The sequence below is a fragment of the Amblyomma americanum genome, chromosome 4, assembly GCF_052857255.1.
Source record: "Amblyomma americanum isolate KBUSLIRL-KWMA chromosome 4, ASM5285725v1, whole genome shotgun sequence".
In the NCBI taxonomy this organism is placed as follows: domain Eukaryota; kingdom Metazoa; phylum Arthropoda; class Arachnida; order Ixodida; family Ixodidae; genus Amblyomma; species Amblyomma americanum.
In genome coordinates, this window is record NC_135500.1 from 55,499,543 (window position 1) to 55,514,823 (window position 15,281).

Sequence of the window (15,281 nt, forward strand, 5' to 3'; positions counted from 1 at the left end):
GCCGTCAGTGTAAACAAAGATGGCGTCCTCCTGCTCGTCGGCGCGGAAACTGTGGAGCGAGCGCGAGACAGTCACTCTCATCGACTGCTGGCAGGACCGCCTAAATAATTTGCGGCGCCAGAAGAGAAACGCCGCAGTCTATGCAGAAATCGCGGAGGCGTTGCGGGCCCTCGGCAGCAGAGGTGCGCCACAAAAACCTGGCGCAGATACGCAATGTACTGATATGGCTACGGATTTGGCTGCCGCTGCCCCCGACTGCACAGTGTTGCCGGACATCGCCATGTTATGGCTGTCGGCGGAACATTTGGCGCCACCTAACACACACGAGGGAAACTTCTCAATGAGCATTGAAAATGCCCGTGTAGCACCGGATGTATCGAGCGTGCTCGAAAATCTCGATGCAGATCCAGCTGAATGAGGATCGAAAGCGCCCGTGTGACAGGGGTATTAGTGTGGGTGCCACTAGTGTAGCTACTCTATAGGTGCCGTATGGCGGGTGTATGTGAGGAATCCTTTGGCGTACAGTGCGTTTCCTATTTCTTGCAGGCAAATGACGTGGGGGGGGGGGGGGGGGGGGGGGCTTTGGGTGATTTTCAGTAAACATTTGCAGGGAGCTCCCATTCTTTGTTAGGGAGCGACAGTTCCACTGCTAGACTTCTAGATGGTCTTGCTGCCAAATAGGGGAGGTGGCCATCAGCGTTGCTTGTCGACGATTCGAAGTCGCTGAGATCTGTCTCGCCAGCGGATCTTCGTTGAGATTTTAGGCGTGGGTTATCGGCGATACCCGTGCGCTTTCGCATCCCGTCGGTTAATATTTGAAACTTCGATTTGAATTGTTCTTGGACTGCCGTAAACTGAGCCATCATGGCTGTCTTTTCGGCTTTGAGTTGTTGAGATTTTTTGCGTCATTGCCTGTTTCATTTGAATAATAATCTGACTATGAACGTAACTATGAATGTTTTTTGTGCTTTCCAGAGTTGGAAGTGCGGGTGTTGATGTTGCCGGTTCCTGGTGTTGCGTTCGAACATTCAACTATTCGGAACATTCAACCGACCCTTCAAAGAGCACGCCCTTTCGGCGTACGCCACGAACCTGAGGAAGAAGAAAGTGTCCACGGCCATGAAGGCTGCCGCAGCCAGGGGCGAGTCGTATCGGTCCAAGTAAGACAGCAGGAACGCCGTGTCGCCTGCGGTCAAAAGAAAAATTACGGAGGGCACCTAGGGCTACTGACGTGTTGTGGATGCGAAAGCAGTGTGTCTCATCGTTTATTTGTTTATTAGTAATTTATAGTTCGCAACCAGTAGTAACGTCTCAAAGGCTTTTAGGTTAAAGATCTTTAGGAAAAAGGTATTTAGCTTGAAGTCCTTCATGTCAAAGGCGTTTACCCTCAATGTTTTGTTCCCGCCTTAAAGGCCGTGAACGTAAAGTTCTTTACCCGATACACATTTGACACAAAGGCTGCCTGCGATTGCACTGCATGAGAAATAAATAATTCACGTGTTTTTGCCGGCATATCCTTTGAGTGTTGTTTTATGCCATGAGCTCATTTTCTCGTTTTTCAGTGACGGCTAGATATGTGCAGTGTAACGTAGTTCTTTCCTTCGATGCCGTTCTCGGTATAATAAACTTTCATTCGAGAGATAGCGCTCGTCGTGTTGTTTCGCGCTTTTAATCACCCAGGCATGTTTATGTGTACACTGGGTTCTCTGTTAACTCTCTTATGGTTGCTATGACAGCTGCGCTGTTGGCATTATGAGGCAGCGTCATTAGTTTTCGGACCGTTTCGTCTGGGCAACAACGCCGGGTTCCGTTGCCGGTGAGCCATGTAACGCTTCCGCATTAAAAACTAAGCGCTTTAGAGGTGCCGAGCGTATAGATGAGTGCTGGCTTGTCTCCTCACCTGTGCACAAGCGGGGAACGCAAGCAATGCGAACGCCAGACAAGCTTCCGCAACGCGTCGCCGCGTCACTACTCTATAACTAAAGTTCACTCCGGGACAGGGGCCTGTGTCACTTGCTCCGGGACAGGGGCCTGTGTCACTTGCATCCTTCAGCCACATTTCGTACTAGCAAGCGTCCCAATGTATCACTGCCTTTGATCTTCTGCCGTTGCTCGATAGCAGCTCTAAAGCTCTAGCACACCAGCGGTGATAAACTCTGCTGCTCTAGTTTCGGCTCGATGAGTGAGCACAGCCCTCGAGAGCGTTAACCGGTGAATCCGGCCCTCCGGAAAGCAGGCTTACAGCCACCTAAACTTGGCCAAGCCCCGTAGCCATGTCAGCTGTTCTGTTGCTAATATAGCCATTTATGTGGGCTTCGTTGGTAGCGGTAAAGTCAGTCGCCATTTTAGTATTCGACGTAAAAAATGGGCTTATAGCATAAAGTGCATTGAAGAGGTTAGTGACTGTTGCGTCGCACAGAAACAAATGGAAAAAAATTCTCCCGTCTCACACATTTCTCACACAGGTGGTTTTTAGTGGCAACATTTTTTATGCTACGTATGGATTGGTACTTGCTTGAATAAGTGACACTTAACCGAAAGTCTGCACGCATGCGACCATACCGGACCAAAAAAAGATGGTTTCGCCGCAGCTCCACCAACACCTGTCGACGGTAGAATAATAAAAGAGCTCACGGAGGCGAGACGCTTTGTTTTCCATTCACATGAGGACATTTAGAATTTTTTTAGAGTTGCACCGACAATATGCCAGCTTGTTTCTGCATGTGTCAACATTGAAAGACTCTCAGCACAACTCTCCAGGCTTGTTTATACTTCCGTCATTGCAATATGAGCTCTGGAATGGCTGCTAATCTAAAACTGGTGGCCCGCTGTAACTGTGCAAAAAACAAAGCGTTGCATTTCAGTACAGTTATACATGCTTTGGCCCCTTTTAATAGGGTTAGCTCTTACCCATCACGTTTCGAGATTTCGTGGGGTCTGCTACAACCCTAAGATCACAGCGCCATCTGTGGCAGCGACTAGAAAGCAGCACATTTCGCACTCAGACTTGTGGCGCCATCTACAATAGCATTGCAGAAACAACCATTGCCGCGTTCCAATAATGACGTCAAGGTTCAATGTGGTGGATAAAGGTGGAGCTATGTCAGTACGACGTCAGGGGACGAAATGGCGGCGTAGCTTCGGTTCCTCGAATCCAAGATGGCGGCCATTAAAATTGGTTGTACCCTCCCATTTCTTTCCTTCCTCTCCAAAATAATATCTGATAACGGGTAGGAAAACTGTCCCGTTGCGGGACCGCTATATATGTATACAACCGTTCCGCTATATACACTCCGACAAGAAGGAGTACGCACCAAGGACTTTTGTGTACCGAATTTGGTAGGCAAATAAAACCCTGTGGGTTGTGGTACAAAAATAAAACCACCAATAAAAAATAGGTAAATATTGTATACATTTAGAAGTACGGAAATCTGGGCAAGTTGGTTAAAACTATCTATGGTAAAACAGCGCGGAAAAACACGAAGACGGAACAAGCACGACTACACAGCGCTCGTGTCGTCGTGTTTGTTAATAATAATAATAATTGGTTTTTTGGGAAAGGAAATGGCGCAGTATCTGTCTCGTATATCGTTGGACACCTGAACCGCGCCGTAAGAGAAGGGACAAGGAAGGGAGCGAAAGAAGAAGGAGGTGCCGTAGTGGAGGGCTCCGGAATAATTTCGACCACCTGGGGATCTTTAACGTGCACTAACATCGCACAGCACACGGGCGCCTTAGCGTTTTTCCTCCATAAAAACGCAGCCGCCGCGGTCGGGTTCGAACTCGGGAACTCCGGATCAGTAGTCGAGCGCCCTAACCACTGAGCCACCGCGGCGGGTCGTCGCGTTTGTTCCGTCCTCGTGTTTTTCCGCGCTGTTTTACCATGGATTGTATACATGCAATTATTAATTGAAGCGTTACGTTATTGCACCGCAAGCCGAATTCCAGGCCCACCTTGACCCCCCAAACAAAGAAAGTTCCGTTTGGGACGTATCTTGAGGAGGCGTAACTCGACAACGGGTAGACGTGCATCGTAATTTCTCTGATAGATAGCGCTACGCGACGATCGCTCCGCTAGGCGGCGTGCGTGCACGCGTAGCTGAGTCCTCTGATTGCTGGCTGGCTGAAGTTCGCGATGCAACTAAAGGGGGGCCAAGAAAATTCTGGAATCATATAAGCTGGCTCGGCAAAGCGAATCACAGAAAGCAGGAACAGGTTCACGATGCCGAAGGAAAATGTTTAGAGGGAGATGACGCTGTGAACTACATTTCATCACTTATAGCTGGGTCATTTAAGAAAGACGATAGAGTAATCACCCCAAATGAGAGAGCAACACAGGAACTCACAATAGAAAACAGCGTGGAACTGACGAATCCTAACTGGAAAAAGGCGGAAGCAAATATTCCAAAATGTACGTCAGCAGGTATCGAAGAAATTCCAATCAAGCTAATTAATGAACTTGGCCCAAGGGGCAAGGAAACGCTGATAAAAGTATTGGAGGCAGTCATAACGAATCAGCAAATTCCGCACAGCTGGAGAGTAAAATGAATTAGATTTATAAAGAAAAAGGCAATAAGACGAACATAAAATCCTTGCGACCGATTACGATAACATCAGTTAGATACAGGCTGGCGATGCAGGCAGTGAAAATAAAAATGCAGTCATGGGTAGAAAGTAATAGAATACTCGGAGAACTTCAGAACGGATTCAGAAGTCGTAGGCGCTTAGATGATTGCTTGTTCGTGCTTACCCAGTGCATAGAAATAGTTCAGGCGGAAAACAGACCTCTGTATTTAGCCTTCTTGGACATAAGCAGTGCATACGACAATGTGAACTGGGAACCCCTGTGGAACATATTAAAAGGTGAAGGTGTCAGTCATGAGGTAATTAATTTTCTACAGGAAATATATCGAGAAAATGAAGTAGAAAAAACATGGGAAAGAATTAAGAGTAAAACAACTATCCAGATACACAAAGGATTAATGCAAGGTTGTCCTCTATCACCGCTGCTGTTCATGTTTTATATGATAAGTATGGAAAGAAGGCTACAAGGAAGCAATCTAGGTTATGATCTGTCATACACATTAGGCGGAAATGTTGTTGAGCAACGACTACCGGGTTTAATGTATGCGGACGATATTGTACTGCTAGCAGAAAGCCAGGAAGATTTGCAAACTTTGGTGAATTGCTCTGGAGACGAAGGAGACAGGCTAGGTTTCAGTTTTAGCGCAACTAAGTCAGGTGTGAAGGTTTTCAACGGCACAACTGATCAGGAGCTTACAATACAAGGCCATGAAATACCCCGAGTGGCCGAATACAAATATCTCGGGGTATGGGTAAACAACGGGCATATGTACACGGAAAAGCACGAACAGTCTCACGTAGCAAAAGGGCGAAGAGATGCCGGGATATTGAAACATAGGGCATTGTGGGGGTACAACAGGTATGAAGTCCTCAGAGGTATTTGGAAAGAAATAATGGTGATGGGCCTTACTTTCGGGAATGCGGTTCTATGCTTAAGGGCTGCAGTTCAGTGGCGATTAGAAGTAAATCAGAGAACTGTCGGAAGATAGCACTAGGTGCCCATGGGAAAACCACAAACGAGGCAGTACAGGGGGATATGGGCTGGGCAACGTTCGAAGCACGGGAAGCTCAGAGTAAAGTACTATACGAAGAACGCCTGAGGAAATTGGATGATAACAGGTGGGCAGCTAAGGTATTTAAATACCTGTAGAGAAAGAGCGTTGACACACAGTGGCGCAAACGAACTAGAAAGCTGGCCAGTAAGTTTGCCAGAGACGAGGAAGGAGAAAGAAAGAGCATTAAACGACAGGTTAAAAACGCCGAAGGTAAAAATTGGATAGAATCAATGGAAAAGAAGCGTAGTGTAGAACTATATCGATGCTGGAAAAGGCAGATCAGGAAGGAAACGTTTTATAGTAACTCAAGAGGCAGTGCCCTCCTCTTTGAAGATAGGTCAGGGTGTCTTAGAACGAGCAGCTACAGAAAAAATATTTAACGAAGAAGATGACACATGTGCTGTGTGTGGTAAATCTGAAGAAACAATAGAACACCTCATCCTAAAATGCGATGGTATCCATCCCGATATCGATGCAGGCACAGTCACTCTTCCTGAGGCCTTAGGGTTTAGAGATAACAATAGTCATGTAAATAAATCTGCGGTGGAAATTAGCAAAAAGCGATTGGAGGATTGGTGGCACAAAAGCAGAGAGGTGACATAAGTTTTAAAGTGTAGGAAGACGTTTGTTTTTTTTTTAAAGGAAATGGCGAATTGTATTAACAACTTACAGCAGAGTAAACAAAAATAAAGGGAAAAAAACTGAGCATAGTGGCAACAACTACTGCCCCGTTTCAAAGGGGACGCTCCTACCTTCCATCCATCCATCCGAGCATGGTGGCAATCCACCCCGTTTCAGTTTCTCGAGACGGTCGGCGCTTTCTTCTTCGCTTTCTTCGTCTAGTAAACCAAAAAGCTAACGTTCGCTACTTCAATGTCTTCTAGACGGTGGCAGCCTTTTATTGTCACCACACTACTATTTCTATTTTGGCATTTCTAATGGATTGAAACACGTGGAAGAACAAAATCAGTACCGTTGTAGGGTCACTCTTCTGTGAAATGCAGAACTGCTGCGGTCACAACTGATCATAAACATTCGACATTATCGAGAATTTCGTAATATTCTTGTGTATTTGGATTCGTATTTGACAGCAATGTGCTAAAATGTGTATTTTTTAATAATGTGAGAGTGTGGACGAAGCGAGCTTTTTTAAGCGAAAATTATTTCCCCAGGGCATCAATGATGGGTAAAGTTATGATGAATGATGTAGTAGAGATTAAATGAATGCAAAAAGGTTAGGTGATTTGATGAAGTCCAGTAGAGAACGATGGTGCGGTCCCTGCGTCCAGGCAATGTATGAAGCAATGTTGCTTGGTGAAAGACCTGCTACCATCAGATGCCGGATCCTTGTAGGCTTGAGAGCTGGGCAGTCCCACAGTAAGTGATGTACGTCGGCTTCAATGTCCTCGAAACGAGCTCTTATTGCCACTCGCAAGTATGGTTTGGTTTGTTTTAAGGGGGTTTAACGTCCCAAAGCGACTCAGGCTATGAGAGACGCCGTAGTGAAGGGCTCCGGAAATTTCGACCACCTGGGGTTCGTTAACGTGCAGGACATCGCACAGTACACGGGCCTCAAGAATTCCGCCTCCATCGAAATTCGACCGCCGCGGCCCGGATCGAACCCGCGTCTTTCGGGCCACGAGCCGAGCGCCATAACCGCTCAGCCACCGCGGCGGCTGCTCGCAAGTATGGCCGCCACTCCTCCGAAGACGAAGTTGCGTGATGATGATGATGATGATGATGATGATGATGATGATGATGATGATGATGATGATGATGGTTATGAATATTTACAGATGAAGACGAAGGTCGCGCACTGTGCTTACACTTTCTCCCCCTAAGGGCGAAAGCGACTGGCCCGGGCGCACGTTAGAGCGATTTAGGGCGACGGTGAAGGGCTTTAAGCGCGACACGTGAACAATCTCTACACCGCGACAACGTCGGTCATTGGCAGGATGGGCAGGGACAACACGATAACTCACGAGAGACGTTTGTTCGAGTACAGTGTACGGACCAATAAAGCGGCTGAGGAATATTTTGCACAAGCCGGGGGTGCTCACTGGAGTCCGCAGCAACACTTAATCACCAGGGAAGAAACACACCGCATGGTGTTTGAAGTCATAGGTGCTTTTCCGGAAGGCTTGGCAGGCGTGCGTGTTCAGGCAGGCAACGGTGCGACAGTAGGCAAGACGGGAAGTAAATTCGTCATAGGAGAGTCTGGAAGATGTTGTGGGGGCAGAGCAGAAAGATGCTTCGAGAGTGAAGGTAGAGGTGCGACCATACACGATAAAAAATGGGGAGAAACTGGTTGTTCGTTGCACGGCAGTATTGTAGGCAAAGGTGACCAAGCGGAGCATGACGTCCCAATTTGTGTGGTCTGGGTGGATGTACGTGGACAGCATATCTGACAGGGTGCGATCAAACCGTTCGGTGAGTCCATTGGTCTGGGGGTGATAGGCTGAAGTTGTTTTATGGAGGGTTCACGAAGCGTTAAGAACTTCGGCAAGGAAGCTGCAGAGGAATGACTTGCCGCGGTAACTGGTAAGGACACGTGGGGCTCCATGGCGCAGGAGTATGGCGTTGAGGAAGAAACGGGCGATCTCGGAGGCAGAGCCGAACGGAACGGGGGCCGTTTCAGCGTACCGGGTTAAGTGGTCCATGGCTGTGACGATCCAACGATTGCCCGATGGCGTTAGTGGTAAAGGACCGTGGAGGTCAATCCGAAACACCTCGAAGGGTGAGAAAGGACAGGGAAGAGGTTGTAGAATACCCGCTGGTGGAGACGTGGAGCGTTTGCGGCGTTGGAAAGGGATGCAAGATGCAGTATATTTGGCGACAGAAGATGAGAGGCCAGGCCAAAAGAAACGGCGCTTTATACGGTCATACATTTTCGCGAATCGTAAGTGGCCGGTCATGGGGTCGTCATGAAGCGCCTGCAAAACTTCACGGCGAAGAGAACGGGGAATGACAGGTACCCAGACATGATCCAAGGGGCTATGATTGTGCAAAAAAAGGGTGCCGTCGGCCAGCTTGAAACAGCTAAGTTGGCGACGGAGGCGGGCAGTTGGAGGCCTCATAGCATCACTCAGGCGATCGATGAGAGTCCGGCAGTAAGGGTCGGCCCGCGGGAGCAGGCATCAGATCACTGGCTGCGGCTGTCAAGGCTTGGGTAGCCATCGAATTAGCAGTCTGTCGCGATGGACCAGCAGGAGGACAGCACGGAGGGTGTGTCGAGGCGAGAGCGCAACGAGAGAGCGCATCGGCGTCTTTGTGTTTTTTCCCCGATTTGTAGGTGACTGTGATCATACTCCTGGAGGCGGAGAGTCCAGCGGCCGAGGCGGCCGGATAAGTTCTTCTGTGACGACAACAAGCACAGTGCATGATGGCCAGTGACGATGGTGAACTGGCGGCCGTACATATAGAGTCGAAATTTTTGAACGGCCCAGGCAACGGCAAGACACTCTTGTTCAGTGATCGTGTAGTTCTCCGCTGCAGTCATGGTACGACTTGCGTATGCAATCACGCACTCGGTCGAAGAGTGCCGGCGCTGCAAAAGAACGGCACCAATGCCGTGTCCACTGGCGACAGTGTGTAAAATCGTCGGGGCGTTGTCATCAGAAGGGGCCAGTATCGGATCAGATGTGAGAGCCTGCTTTAGGGTCGTAAAGACGGCTTCACAGGCTTCAGACCAAACGAAGGGCGTGCTGGCCCCGAACAGCTTATGCAAAGGGGCAGCGCTGAAGGCGAAACTTCGTACGAAGGGACGAAAGTATGAGGCCAGTCCTAAAGAACTGACCAGGTCTTTAATCCGTGATGGGCGGGGTAATGCAGAACTGCAGCAACTTTATCGGGATCAGGTTTTATGCCCCTCCGACTAGCGACGTGCCCGAGAACATTGATAGAAGTGAAAGCAAAGCAACATTTCTTTGTGTTTAACTGATGTCCGGCCGCGGAAAGAGCACTTAAAACTTCATCGAGGCGAGCGAGGTGCTCACAAAAAGTCGAAGAGAAAATTACGATGTCGCTCAGGTAGCAGAAACAAGTTTTCCATTTCAGCCCGCGGAGTACCGCGTCCATCATACGTTCGAACGTGGCCGGAGCATTGCACAAGCCGAATAACATAACGTTAAATTCATATAAGCCATCTGGTGTGGCGAAATCTGTGTTCTCTTTTTTCTTTATTGCCTGGCTGTGTTCTCTTTGTCCTCTTCATGCATGCGGACTTGCCAGTAGCTGGATCTTAGGTCGAGACTAAAAAAAAATTGAGCACCTTGCAGACAGTAGCGGGCGTCGTCAATCCGAGGAAGTGGATAAACATACTTTCGAGGGATCTTATTGAGGGCACGATAGTCGACACAAAAGCGTACTGAACCATCCTTCTTTTAATACCAGCGTAACTGGTGAGGACCAAGGACTTGAAGAAGGGCATATGATGAGGCACTAGAGCATGTCGGTTACATTATCTTGAAAAATTTTGCGCTCACTTGAAGACACGCGATATGCGGGGCGGCGAATGATGCGCGACTTGTCAGTGTGGATGTGATTCGTAGACGCCGAGGTTTGGCCCAAAACTTTTGACTGGGTATCAAAACAAGCGGCATGCTTGTTCAAGATGGCAAGCAATTCTGCTTTTTGAGCAGGCGTGAGATCGTTGCTGATAGTAGCGGAAATAGGTGCAGGAGAAGAAACATGGGACGAAATGGCTAAGCTTGATGGGGGCGAGGAAAGAACGGTGACAGGTTGAGTGGTAGACACAGAAGCGACTTTAGTGCTTCCGCGCGGAAGAATGGGCTCCGACGGATTATTGAACGCAGTCAGAAGGGCAGTCCCATTGACGAAGCGAAGAAGGGATGCGACGAGAAAAATGCCCCTCGAGAAAAGACGGGGATTGGGTGTGGCGAAAATGTCCCCAGCGTTTACATGAGTAGAAACAACAGAGCGGACATCTTTTAAGCCGGGATAAAGTACGTAGTCTGCGGTGTTCATCAAGTGATGAGAAGGCACTGCAGGAGCGTCAGAAGGGTCGGATTCAACAACTTGCAGAGTAGGAGGGTAACATGTGATGACAGCTTGCGCGGAGTGAAGGAAATCCCAGCCGAGGGTGAGGGGGTGAGCACAGGAGGAAAGTACAGCAAAATGGATGTGGTGCAGGATGCCGTGGATATTGACGCGTGCTGTACGCAGACCGGACGGATGCATTGATTCTTCATTAACAGCACGGAGAGAAGGACCGCGGTAAGGAGTGCGCACTTTCCGAAGATGAGAACACAAAGCAGAACGGATGACGGAAACAGCAGCGCCGGTATCAATCAAGGCTTCTACAATACTGCCTTCAACATCAACGGTTAACATGTCCGACGGCGGGGGAGGAGGAAGTGAAGGGTGGACGGGTGGTGCAGCTTGACCTCCGGAAACTGCACAATTCAGTTTTTCGTATGGCGACCAGGGGTCTGAGAAGCTAGACGTAGAGGCGATGAGGAGCGGCGAAACGGTGACGGGGAGAGGCGGCGCGACGACCGGACGTTCCACGAGTGGTCGGGAGAGGGCGATGGAAAGGAGAACCATGGAGGATTGTTGGGGAGAAACGTTGACCGGTAAGGATACGATGAGTACATGTCGTCGTGATGAGGAGCATGAGCGGCACTAGTAGGGCGCTAACCATACGATGAGTAGGTTTCGCGTTTGTGGAAGTGAACAAACTGGTTACGCTTGTCGCGCTGACGCCGACGACAAAGGCGGGCAACATGTCCACGAGTTTCACAGTAGCAGCAGATAGGACGAGGCGCAGGCGGGCGCCAAACCGCTGGATACATTTCGGGTGGCTGGGATAAGGACGCGACAGTCTGCTGGACGGGCGGCGAATGTGAAGGATAAACGGGAGCAGCAGGAGACGAAGAAACCTGGGCATATGTGGCCACACAAAGAGGTACAGATGGTTCGGGTGCCGCGGGGCGAGTGAAGGAAGTGAGCTCGTCCTTGATGAGACCACGCACTGGCGAGGTCGAAGGCCGGCGCTGATGGGATTCCACCGGCGGTAAGGTGGAGCCGTGCCGCTCCTACCGGATGATAGAGCGAATGAGAGAGCGCAAGTCCGCATCTGTTGAAAGGCGGGGGTCTCAGGCGTCTTGCAAGCGGAGCGATTGGAGGTCGTCAAGACGGTGACATGTGGTGCGGATATCGTGGACTGAGCTAGGATTTTGGCTAGCAAGCGTGGTAAAACCAAACGAGCCGATGCCTTTAAGAATGTGACGGACCCGATCATACTCAGACATTGCACTATTAGCACGTCGACACAGGCCTAATACATCTTATATGTAAGACGTGTATGACTCGCCGGGCAGCTGGACACGCGTATCTAACTTTTTTTTGTAGATGGCCGGGCTTGCACCAACATTTCCAAAAGTTTGCCGAAGCTGCGAGGTAAAGTGGGCCCACCAAGTCTTTGCCACGGCAGTTACATAGAATGAGACGTTGATGAGCTTCATGGCAAAGTCCCAGCAATTGTAGGCACTTGGTTGTACTGGTCGAGCCAGTCCTCGACGTCATCACCACGGAGACCTGCAAATGCAGGACGCTCGCTCTGAAGAGTGGCGATGGTCTATGTCGGGTGTCCAGGTGACGGAGGGGCAGCAGGTGCGTTGGAGTCAGGACTGCGGGCGGAGGGATCAGTATGAAGGGGAAGGACACCGGCTGAGGCACCGGCAAGGCCAGCGCAAGCCTCACTGCGATGTTGATCGACGATTTTCATCGTGGGGGATGGTCCGACCAGGTGACGACCGGAACGTAGCTGCAGCGTTGCAGCGGAGAGGACGCAGGATCGAGAGCAGCCTCCCTCCACCCCTTGTGAGAGTGTGGACGAAGCGAGCTGTTATTGCCACTCCCAAGTATGGCGGATGCACTTCGCCGAAGACGAAGATGCGTGATTATGATGAATGTTTGCAGATGAAGACGAAGGTCGTGCACTGTACTTACAATATGCATAAATTACGCGTATGCTTCTTATGTCAATGAATAAATAAGTGACTTTTGCGATAACTGTTAAGTGGGGAGACAGCAAGGAGGCCTTTTTACATTACAATGATAGCCAGCGTTTATAGATGACAGCTACTGTGCATTGATTAATAAAAAACTACAAAAGATTGCAGTGACCTAGTTAGAATAACTAATGATTTAACCTGTGCCTGATCTTAGCTATTTGAGAAATCAATGCGAATTTCCCGGTTGTTATTACAAACGATTCACTATGAACTGCTAACCTAGCTTGCTCAAGTCCCGTGTCTTTGGCTCCGAGAATTCGAGATACGCACCGCGACCTCGTTCTGAAATCGTTATTGCACGTTTGGGAATAGCGTAACTTCCAATGGGGGCACTCTTCATATATTAGGGCGCTAAAATCCCTCCCCTTCCCTAAAGGGTACTTAAGGATTTGATACATGATGATGACGCTGCTGATAATGTACAAGGAAACTAGAACAAGTCAAGGGAATAAAAACATTAAAGAAAACAAACGTTTCAGAATCGAGTCCCTTTCACTTCTGCTAGGGATTTCTAAGAACTGAGTTGGTCCCTAAACGCTGGGGATTTTCTTTCTCACCACTATCTTTCTGCAGTAGCCATACCGTAATGAGCACGATGTCGAAACCCGTCAGCCCGGTTATCGCCATGACATTCAATTGCCAAGTAGGGTGGAGGATAATCCATTCTTCTGGCTCCATAATAGCGGTTACACCAGTCAGAAATAAGCAAATCCGAACATTACGTTTTGCTTTTTTTCTTAAATTACACCAATGCGTTTACCGATGATGAGACAATAAGTTGAGTCCTCCATCACAGTAAGCCTTTCAGAGACGAAGAAGGACCAATGTGAAAGATACGAGCGCGCATGAGGAACCATACAAAAGTATTGCATAGCACGTAGTGACATTGCTACTACTAATGGCTAGAGATCAGACTTTTTTGGTTTTTATTTTTTTTTAAATTTGTCACACTACCTTTAGCGTTTAATTCAGAGTGCAGTTTTCTTTTTTGGCGAATTTTATGTTCTACGGACGCCAGGTGGTGCCAACTTCCCGCCAGCTGCCGACGCGCTGTACGCGGCAGCTGTGGCGGTAGCCGCTATGCTATAAGCATCTACTGGGCGTTTTCGGCATACCGGAGGCAGACTAGCGTAGACGCTTACTGGTTTACCGGACGCCTCCCGCGAACGCGCAGTGACTAGGGCGCAGTGGTGGCCAGGCGCGGCCACTGCGCGTGCGCAGGCGGCGTCCAAAAAACCGGTACGTCTACGGTAGTGTGTCTCCGGTATGTCGAAAACGTCTATTACGAGTCCTTTCGTCGTCGCAGTCGCGCGGGTTACAACTCCGCCGGATCCCATTTCTGGAGAGTGCGACAGAGAACATGACGGGAACTTCGATAAAACAGGCCATATAGTATAGCTTTACATTCTTCTTTTTGCAACTCCAGCATCCCGGTTTAGATTGGCCCAACGCGTTCAGTGCAACGTTGCAAGCGAGCGGAGACGCGTCTGTAGTTAATTGCCTTGTCCAGCAGAATACACAATGCACGTTTCTCCTCCCTACGTAAGCCACCACATTTTCGAGCCAATACGTCGCACGTCGCGGAGGCGTATTTTTCGCTCCTGCATTCGTGCTGTGACGTCACGTCGATGTGGATTTCACTATATACCGACAATTGGAAAAAAAATCCCTGGTGCTTTGCCTTTGTGGCAATACAAATTTCAGTGACAACTGGTCTGGTGCGTAATGCAGATGCTGGTCAGAGTGCTAGCAACTCTGAGAAGTGTAAGGTTAAGTGTAAATTTTAGCACAGCGCAGGCGTACTAGCGTAATTAAGTGTGTGCCAGACAATGTTTTCTCCAACGTAAGCGAAGTGGCAAGGTGGAAAAGTTGCATGCCGGAGGTTTTTGTGTCGTGATTGACGATTAGTGATTGTATAAACGGAAATTATCTACACGACAAACATCGGCGTTAAAATTTGGGGGGTTCTGCCCAGTTAGTGTCTCCTAAGAACATGGTGGACAGCGGCATGACGCTGTCTTCCCATGCACTGCTCACTGGTGGTGAAGGCGAAGTCGAACGCTGCATGGCCTAGCACCACGTTGTAGATGCTGACGGCGCGCATGCCGTCCATGAAGAGGAGCCTGTGCGAGGGCGACGCCTTGTTGTTCCGGGTTCCCAGCATCCGCAGGTTAGCAGGCACCGAAAAGGACCGCAGCACGCCCACTGTCGCAGGGGACATGTAAGTGCACCTGTTTAGTGTAGCGAACACAGGTACAGGCCCCATTGTGATCCACGAAGGACGGCGTAAATGTCTTGCATGGGAATAAAAAGCTTCCAAATTTCTACCTGACATAACAATTCTACGCCCGCCAGCTACATTACACAATCTCTTGACCCAAACTGCGGAAAATGGGGCTTTTCTGAAAAATACACTCACAGCTATTTAACTAGTAAACTCCAGCTTCTTCCAAATGCTAGCAAAACTAAGTACGTATTATTTTTAGCTAAAGATAAGGCCGGTGATAGAAACTTCCACCTCATTTTTGAATAGCCATATGATATTTAGAAAAACTTTTCTGAAATTTCTTACCACAAATTTTCAAGGGCATCAGCTTTGGACGCT

General features: G+C 49.0%; 1 protein-coding gene across 1 annotated transcript in view; it reads right to left on the bottom strand.

Annotated features, from left to right (window-relative positions):
* Positions 1–15,281, bottom strand: part of LOC144129507 (nose resistant to fluoxetine protein 6-like) — a 224,208-nt gene that overhangs the window by 123,821 nt on the left and 85,106 nt on the right. Inside the window, exons 6-7 of the mRNA XM_077663668.1 lie at positions 14,714–14,881; positions 1,093–1,186 (exon numbers count right to left, since the gene is read on the bottom strand). Of these exons, the coding sequence (XP_077519794.1) occupies positions 1,093–1,186; positions 14,714–14,881 (262 nt within the window). The remainder of the gene's footprint in view (positions 1–1,092; positions 1,187–14,713; positions 14,882–15,281) is intronic.